The sequence below is a fragment of the Schistosoma haematobium genome, chromosome ZW (genome assembly GCF_000699445.3).
Source record: "Schistosoma haematobium chromosome ZW, whole genome shotgun sequence".
Lineage (NCBI taxonomy): Eukaryota > Metazoa > Platyhelminthes > Trematoda > Strigeidida > Schistosomatidae > Schistosoma > Schistosoma haematobium.
The window spans coordinates 15,385,287-15,395,002 of NC_067195.1; the positions used below are offsets into that span (position 1 = coordinate 15,385,287).

A 9,716-nucleotide genomic window follows, 5' to 3' on the forward strand; every position below is an offset into this window, starting at 1 on the left:
ATTATGTGGGTAGACTTATAGTTTATACGCCTTATACCAATGAAGGGCATATCTACCTGTGCACGGTTTCATAAACATCTTTCGAATTACTTTCTGTGTCTTGACTATCCACTCATCTAGAATCATTTACTCATAGTAACTTTTCAGACCTCTATTGTTTTACAAATTTCATAACGTGTCGTCTACTCTTAAAAATCTTAGGATTGTCTCACTCCCCTCACAATGCAAGGAATACCATCTACTCCGGAATCGCTTTGCATAGTTGAAATGGGAACGAATGAACCATCGCCTTCTACAGATGATGGGGAGTCAGAAGCGACATCTTCAGGTGGCATCCTTTACATGAACATTGGTCTGATCAATGGTGTGTTGTTGCGGGTTATCCTGGATCCAGTCACTGGTGAACTATCCGACACACGTACACGGTACCTAGGTACTCGTCCCGTAAAGTTATTTCGCATAATGATGCAAGGAGGAGAGGCAGTTCTATCTGTTTCGAGCCGCTCTTGGCTTAGTTATGCATATCAAAATCGATTTCATCTCATACCACTTTCTTATGAAGCACTAGAATATGCATCTGGTTTTTCTTCCGAACAATGTCCTGAAGGTATTGTAGCGATTTGCAATAATTCTTTACGGTAGGTACTTGTAGTATTTTACTTATTGTAAGTAAAAATATTTGATCATGGAAGATCACTTTAGCAGAAAAAATGTAGACTTTCTTGTAATTTTATAATCACATAACTGTTTCATAAATTGTGGTGACCGTCTTTATTATAAATGAGTAAGTGATGAAAACTCGGGTTAACTTAGCAGTTACCAGTTTAATTTTCTTCATGTCTAAGAAAAAAACTAACTTAAAGTGTAGCACTCGCTATTGGGCAATGACAGCTAAAACTACTGAAAATCATCGGGGGCTCGTTTTAAGATATCAGTTGAGAATGCTAGATCCCCAAAGATCATTTGACAAACGTCTCATTTTTGTAATAAAATCATGGAAGTTTGAATTTCTCATTCTCGCTCCAAAAGAGTGCAATTTTTACCTGCACTTGAAATGACTTTAAATGTTAGTTCGTCTTCTCTTTTAGTACTCTATTATGTAACGTTTTCAAGGACATTTTTTATTGCATATATACGGATGTGTTGCGTGTTTGTTGTTCATTCGTTCTTCCGGTCCACTTGTGGGATTATATTTTGTATTGGCTGAATCTGGTCTTCTTCCTCTAACAGGGCTAGAGAGCAGTGAAATAGCTTAACTCGTTCTGTTCTTGTGTTGCTGGCTTTCATTCCGTTCAACGGTCCTAGGTAATATCTTAACTTCTCGAACATAGCAAAAAGTGAACTGATACGTAATTTATACAAGTTTATACTGGTATCAACCTTCGAGTTTTTAAGGATATTCTTAAAAATATAGTCACTGTTTTGTGACGTAACGTTTTTTCAGTTGTTACATATTTTTTGATAGGAAGTTGATTAACTGTGAAATAAACATATCATACGGTAGCAGCTTTTCGTGTGCAAACTTACATACTTACGCCTGTTACTCCTCGTGAAGGAACATAGGCCGCTCATCAGCATTCTCCATTCAACCCTGTCCTGGGCAATCCTTTCCAGCTCCTTCTAGTTGTTATTCATCCTTGTGTATGTTGAGGCCTACTGATGCAGAGACTGCTGCTACACTGGCTGTCTTTATCTGCATTTGATCATGTGTATGCGATAGGAGGGCCAGGTCATCTGCGAAGTCCAAATCGTCTAATTGATTCTGAGCTGTCCATTGTATGCCGTGTTTTCCCTCAGATGTCGTGGCCTTTATAATCCAGTCGAACACCAAAAGAAAGAGGAAGGGAGAGAGTAAACAGCCTTGTCTGACTCCGGTCCTTACTTGGAATGCATCTGTCAGCTGTCCTCCATGCACGACCTTGCACTGTAGTCCGTCATATGAGTTCCGGATAATATTGACAATCTTCTCAGGAACTCCGTAGTGTCGAACAAGTTTCCATAACGTCCTCCTATCTACACTGTCAAATGCCTTTACATAATCAATGAAGTTGATGTACGGTGACGAGTTCCACTCAATTGATTGTTCGACGATGATCCGTAGTGTCGCGATTTGGTCTGCACACGACCGATCCTTACGGAATTCAGCTTGTTGATCTCGAAGTTGGGCGTCTACTGCATCTTTCATCCGGTTCAGCAAAACTCTGTTAAAGACTTTTCCTGGTACTGACAGTAGTGTAATGTCCCTGTAGTTTTCACATTTGCTCAGGTCTCCTTTCTTTGAAATCGTGATGAGGTGTCGTTCTTTCCAGTCCATCGGCACTTGTTTCTCCTCCCAAATTTTTTTGAATAGAAGGTAAAGCATGTTTGTAGTTGCTTCGATGTCTAACTTCAGTGCTTCAGCTGGTATATTGTCGGGTGCTGCTACTTTCCCGATCTTGATTTATCTGATGGCCATTCTGATTTCTTCCGTCGTTGGTGGGTTGACAACTATAAGAAGATCTGTGTGCGCTGCGTCGATGTCCGGTGGATTCATTGGAGCCGGTCTATTCAGGAGTTCCTCGAATTATTCTACCCATCTGTTCCTCTGTTGTTGAATTTCAGTGGTTGGCCTGCCTTCTTTGTCCTTGACCGGTCTCTCTGGTTTACTGTATTTCCCTGCTAGTTTCTTCGTTGTATCGTAAAGTTGTTTCATATTTCCTTCCCTTGCAGCTTTTTCCGCCGTCGTTGCTAGTTCTTCCACGTACTTCTTTTTGTCGGCTTATAATACTCTTCTTCGCTTGCTTGTTTGCTTCTATGTATTCAGCTTGTGCTTGGACTTTCTCTGTTCGTGTTCGACTGTTGTTAATTGCTGTCTTCTTGTTCTTCCTTTCTTTGATCTTGTCCAGTGTTTCTATAGAGATCCATTCCTTATGATGGTGCTCCTTTAGGCCCAGAACCTCTTGACACGTTGAAGTTAATGCTTCTTTGACACTTTTCCAGTTGTCCTCTATAGTAGTTTCTTCTTCCTTCTTCGTTGTATCCCCTCATTTCCGTTGCTATTTGACTGGTCTTCCCGGTCTCCCACATTGTTCGGACGTTCCATGTACCTATAAAAATTTTTGCTCTGGTTGTTAGAAGGGGCATCAGCCTCGTGGCTTCCGAAGGAACTCGGCTTTCACCATGAAGCGTCATAATTCTTCTAAACGAAGAACTAACTTTCAGGGCAGAGTTTAAATGGTTTGAATTATTTTTTCTGGTAAGCGTTTTTTAGCGAGTTAGTTTTCTACGGGATGTGGACGCTAACCCTCCTCCTTTACCCGGGCTTAGGACCGGCAGTAACTCTGGAAGAGCTACAGGCGGAGTTTTCGTGTGCAAAGCTGTAATTAATGTCTTTGTTTCTGTGTATACTATTGACACTAGTAAGATTGTATTGACAAACCACAACAGAATAACAGTCCATCTATAACTATTCAGAATTAATTTAAGTGATTATGATATGTATTATTTGAAAAAAACGACACCATGCAAACTATTGTCAATTGCAAACTTATCAACTCACTGTCGATCTGTTTCTTGAAACGACTGTATTTTATGCTTAGTAGGGTATAGTAATCTCATGTAAGATTACGTCGAACAAAATATATATATATATATATATATATATATATATATATATATAATTCTGGTAATCTTCCTTTTTTCTGAGTATATTTTATCAATTCATTGGCCAAATTCCTTTACAAGTGCGATGTTGTGTTTAGATCTAATCACTATTTCAATTCAATTTATGTAGTAGGACAACCTTTAAGATTGCATATTTCACTGATTTACTAGATTGTGGGTTAAATTTTATGGCTTTTTACTAGAATTTACTTATGGTTCCACTTGTTACATTTGTTGTTGTACAATTTGCGTTCATATTTAGGATTATGGCACTTGAGAAACTTGGCGCAGTATTTAATCAAATTAGTTATCCACTCCAGTATACACCTCGTAAATTTGTTTTTCATCCAGATTCAAATATTACTTACATAATTGAAACGGATCACAATAGTTATACAGATGATGTTAAAAATACTCATAAACGTCAAATGGCTGAGGTAATTATCTTTTTTTTTATTGAAAGTTGTCTCTAGTTTGGCTGTACTACACAGGTAATCAAGTCATGGGGTGTATCATATTTTTGATTAGTGGTTGAACTGAAATCATTTGGATATCACTTGAACCTAGGTGAATTGTACTTATGTTTTAAGTGATTCATCTACGCAATAGTCGGATTGTAGTACATAATTTCTCATAAGGCATAAATTATACTTGTCCTAGTAAATGCATGGTTTCGGATCTGGTTCATTAAACTAGCAATTAGTTTAGTAACTCTACTTTAGCGAGGAACACTTCTGTGATTCTACTGCTGTTTTATTCACAGTTAAACGGTGTAATTTTGTAGTTTTTTTTTTACGTAATCCATATATCTTAGCGACTTACGATAGTTTAAAGCGGTCGTATTCCGTAGCTATGTGGTTTCCAGCGCAACATTGGAGAAGTCACACAAGTATTTAGTATTGGGTTGAATTTGGTAGATTTTATTTTAGCCTAATTGATTACCGAACACACGTGTTGCCGCTTGTTTTTACTAAATGGAGTTTAATCTACACATTAATATGTTAATCTTGTACTATTTTCCCCCAAGGAACGAGAAATTCTGTTCACATATTTAAGATTTTGTCTCTAACATTTTTTTTCGCTGATTTATTTTTCTATCCTGCTATCTACAATATAAATTAGTTACAGTGTCTTAATGGATGTTAAAGATGTGAAATATTCTTTTTAAATCACTTGTTTTTCGAAGAAAATGATAGCCTCTGCTCTTGGTGGAACTTCTGAGGATATGGTTCTAGCGAAAGAGTCCGCTGCTGCTTTTCTTTCGGAAAATCTTCCTGAGGCAATATTTGGCGCTCCAAAGGCTGGGCCTGGTATGTGGGCAAGTTTACTGCGATGTTTTAAACCATTGGATGGAAGCACATGTCAGATAATACGATTCCCACAAAATGAAGCTGCTCATGCCTTAACCGTTGTCAAATTCAATAATCAGTAAGGTTTATGACTAGTTGTTTTTGTTGCTTCTCGTGCATAGTCGATGTAGTTCTTATTTTATCTCTTTGAATTATCTTGGTGGTTCGCATATGGTTTAACATGCCACACTGTTGTTAGTTCACTGCTCACAAATAGTTAAACATTTATCCCGTAAATTATCATTACATATTTTTTTATTTGCCTTGTCTAATAACAAAATAGTCCAGCTGAACAATTCCTTGTTGTGGCTCTTGTCAAAGATCTTATCCTCAATCCACGTTCATGTTCTGGGGGTTGTTTAAAAACATATCGAATTTGGAACAATGGTGAGCGTCTTGAATTCCTTCACGAAACACCAGTTGATGATTTTCCAGCAGCTCTATGTGCTTTTCAAGGTCGTCTTCTTGTGGGTGTCGGAAATCGATTACGAATATATGATCTGGGGAAAAAAAAGTTGTTGAAAAAATGTGAAAACAAGGTACATTTCTATATCTGGTACCAAGCTCGTTGAGCTACAAAATTTTTATATTTATAGATTATGAAATTATTTGAAGTACAATGACTTCAACTTAGGTTTCAAACTTTTTGTGTATGGGTTGATAATATTGCTTCTGTATCTAGGTAAGTACTAGTTGAATTGAAACTTTTCACTGCAAAGTTGTTGAAATTTGAGTGTGTTTGACTGTTAAGGGACTATTCTGCATATGGTTACCAACATAAGCAAGTTTTTTTTATACTGTCACGTTTCAAAATGCCTATGTTTGAAGCTATGATTCATTTAGTTGAAAAACATTCTGAAATTCTTTGTTTCATGTAAAGTACGAATTTTCCCGACCTAAGTAAGTGAGTACGTGTTGTTCTGATCACGATAATCTAGCTACATTTTTAAAGTTCATAGTTAGTGTTAATGACTCGAGATGCTTCTGACCTCCTTAACCACTAGTCGAGTTTAAATTTATTGAGTGGAAATAAGCCAGTAGTTGGTGGGATAAAGCGCTCTACTGTCAATTATCAAGTCATAGGTTTGAACCTACCTTCCCCTGTTTCTGAGTCCTGCACTTTATATATGATAATAGTGATACAACTTTTATTAGGAATTTATACGAATATTCGTCAAGATTAGAGAGAATAGTTTGACAGTAATTGAGCGCCGAGTATAGAGAAGTCATTATATGTGAAAATTATATTTGAAATATTCTCAGCGATTGAAATTTAACTAATTCCAACGTTTCGTCCAGACAAGTTAGCTGGACGAAACGTTGGAATTAGTTAAATTTCAATCGCTGAGAATATTTCAAATATAATTTTCACATATAATTTTATTAGGAATATTTTAAAGAAAAGAATTGTGCAGTCAAACGAAGATATAGCATCAGTCAATTAAGTCATTAACTGTTGGGCTGAGCGACGTTGGTAGATGTAGACTGCCTGGTTGGGTTTTACACGATAATTGTGAACAGTGACTAAAAAGAGGTAGCATGACTCAAAATATGTATCAGCGGCAAAAATGCATTCGGAATTGTTTGGTTTTAGATCCCGAGTTCGGGAATCATTTTATACATTTTATTTTGCGAATTCACTGTTCTCGAATAATTATATTTCTCTATGCTTATTTATTTTGTCAGTACTACTATTACTATTACTTTGGTATTCATCTCGTCGTAGCGTAATAACTAAAGTTGATACACATGTCAGATTACACTTTGCTTATGACTAATCTACAAATTGTTAGGGGTCCTATATCCAAAAATACAACATACAAGAAAAGAAAATCCTAAATCGATATGTGAAATTAAGGTAATTTTCACTCGGTCAACTCAACTGATTTTAGTCATTTCTGTTCATTAAATTCCAGTTGTAACCAGTTATTCTGTTCTTAATGCATTTTCCTTATGTTGATTATTTCACCATTATTTTGTATTCAGTGAGAACTAATCAGTTTAGAGAGTTCTGTAGTTAATAATCACTGAATTAGCTGGAATATGAAACCAATCTTCTTTCGTTCCTTCCAATAAATCTTCGTAACAACATTCTTCTTTTAGAGTAACTGGGGTGGGGGATAGAAGCAAGTATATAGTTCGTAGTTGTCATTTCAATTATCGCCTCTTCTCTTGCATCCGTTGCACAACTACAAGTGGTTTCTTCAAAAACATCTTTCTTTTAAGAGGTCATAAGTGGTAGTATTATGTCAGCTAGTTCTATTCGACTTTTGTTTATTTTATGTTTGGATGAATTAAGCATTTCATAATTCTCAGCACCTATATCAAACATTGCACGATACGGTATCATTCATAAGGAAATTAATTTATTCCAATAAACATTGTTGTGATCAATGTATGTTTGGGCTTCTCAGTCAATAATGAATCATTAAGTGAGTTGTATTACAAAATTCATTGTTTATTTGAGATGAAATTTATTTAAACCTGATGTTTGTAAATCAAATAATAATGGTATTCTTCCTTTTGATTGTCTTTTTAGCATATTCCTACCCTAATCAATGGTATTTATTCTGTAGGCAGTCGGATAATTGTGACAGATGTTCAAGAAAGTGTTCATTGGGTCCGTTATAGACCACGCTCCGATAGCCAATTAGTTATATTTGCGGATGATACTAATCCCCGTTGGATTATACATTTAGCAGTACTGGATGCTTCAACAGTAGCAGTTTCAGATAAGTTTGGAAATGTCACTATTCTGCGTTTACCACCTAATGTTATCGATGATATTGAAGATGATCCTAGTGGCAATCGCGCGCTTTGGGACAGAGGTTTCCTTGGCGGAGCAAGTCAAAAGTGTGACGTATGTCCGAATTGTATTTTAATTTATTTTTATCAATTCTAGGTGCTATGTCATTTTTACGTCGGTGAGGTTGTTACTTGTTTACAGAAGGCCACTTTGATCCCTGGAGGTTCTGAGGGTATTGTTTATTCAACAATATCTGGTAGCATCGGAATGTTGGTTCCCTTTGCTTCTCGAGATGCCTATGATTTCTTCCAACATTTGGAGCTACATATGAGAGCTGAAGGATTATCTTTAGTTGGTCGGGAACACGTACATTATCGTTCACAACATTATCCAGTTAGAGTATGTTTAATTTCTTAAACTAAAACAAATTTGTGTGTCTGCTTTTATTCTTAAGGAATGCATTTGGTGATATGTTTTATTTTGTTAAATAAAAGTGCTTTTACTGAAATCACTGAATAAATATTTTGTAATCGAACTTGATTAGGATAAAATGATAATACATTTTGGTGTATCTTACCATACAAAATTAAGTTCATTGGTATAGATTTGATAATAAACGTAATACTAAATACTACTTCTTAAAATAAACATTCACCAGTATGCACAAACACAGTATTTAAATGTACCTTATTTATAAACTAATAATTTTTAGCATACACTATGTGTAAACATAATCTATATTGAATGAAAAAGCTTCAATTAGTCGTTTGGAAAATAACTCTAGATTTATTTTCAGTATTTTTAAACATTTAATTATCACTAATAATGATATAACTCCCATTTAGGAAATATAACTATTGTGATTTTCACGCTAATTTTCAGAATGTGATTGATGGTGATCTCTGTGAAATTTTCAACTCTCTAGAAGGCAGTAAACAAAGATCAATCGCTGAAGAAATGGATAAAACTCCTAGTGATATCGCTAAACGTCTGGAGGATATACGTACTCGCTTCGCATTCTAAATTCTTCTAATAAATAAACATAATACACGTTTTTAAGTGTGACCATCTTTTAATGTAAATAAATTTTATAATATCTTCTGACTCTAGCTTTTTTAATTGATAAAATGTGATTACGATCTAGTAATGTGTCCTTTATTGACTTTTTGCAAACTGAAGCACTAAAGAGAATTTTTAAATCATGGTTTAGTAGTTAAAATGCAACACTGCAAACCACATAACTTCACGTTAGGATGCAAATTTGTGAATCACTTTTTGTTCTCATACGCACAAGTATGAAAAAATATTTTAAAAAGTAACTTTATCGCTCTAGAGATGTGAATTCCTCAACTTACAAAGACTAAATTTCATTAATGATAAGTACTCATCTTTAATCTATGAGAATCTCGGACCTATACTACATAAAATAAAACCAATAATTCGAAATGCTATGTGTAATGCGACTGAATTATTGTTGATGTTGTTAATTTGAAGCAGCTGTGGTGATGACGATTTGGAGTTTGGAGTGAAGGACATAGGTGCCAGATGTTGTATTGAATTGAATGAGGCTAACTGACTGACTGATCAGTCGAGCGTAATGTGATTCAGACAGGGTGATGTGTTTAGTTAGAGATAGGTATGACGACGTTTCGTTTAGATGAGTGTGTGACTGAATAGGTGTTTTGAGTGAGAGTGAGTGTGTGTGTGTTGGTGGTGACTTTGTGTATTTGTGATAATTGAGTAGTTGGATTGGTTATGTTTTGGTATTAGTGTTGATTGATGCAAGTGTGACACTACAGGTGCCTGATTCGAGTACGAGGATACAGAGTGTCAGCTTGCTACATTGTTGTTTCCGTCCTCTTCCCTGCACAGACTCTGATGCCTGTGTCAGGTGTACAGAACGGATATATCTATTAAATCGTTGTTGTGTGTGTGTGTGTGTGTGTGTGTGGTATTATTGGTGATGATGATGATGGTGG

The 9,716-nt window shown here is 35.8% G+C and overlaps 1 protein-coding gene across 1 annotated transcript in view; it reads left to right on the forward strand.

Annotated features, from left to right (window-relative positions):
- Window positions 1-8,841, forward strand: part of SF3B3 (Splicing factor 3B subunit 3) — a gene marked incomplete at its 5' end in the record, with an annotated part of 10,172 nt that extends 1,331 nt beyond the window's left edge. The window contains 7 exons of the mRNA XM_012946822.3: window positions 202-638; window positions 3,905-4,079; window positions 4,829-5,070; window positions 5,275-5,530; window positions 7,531-7,851; window positions 7,894-8,136; window positions 8,620-8,841. Coding sequence (XP_012802276.2) covers window positions 202-638; window positions 3,905-4,079; window positions 4,829-5,070; window positions 5,275-5,530; window positions 7,531-7,851; window positions 7,894-8,136; window positions 8,620-8,760 — 1,815 coding nt within the window. The remainder of the gene's footprint in view (window positions 1-201; window positions 639-3,904; window positions 4,080-4,828; window positions 5,071-5,274; window positions 5,531-7,530; window positions 7,852-7,893; window positions 8,137-8,619) is intronic.
- Window positions 8,842-9,716: the final 875 nt, after the last annotated feature.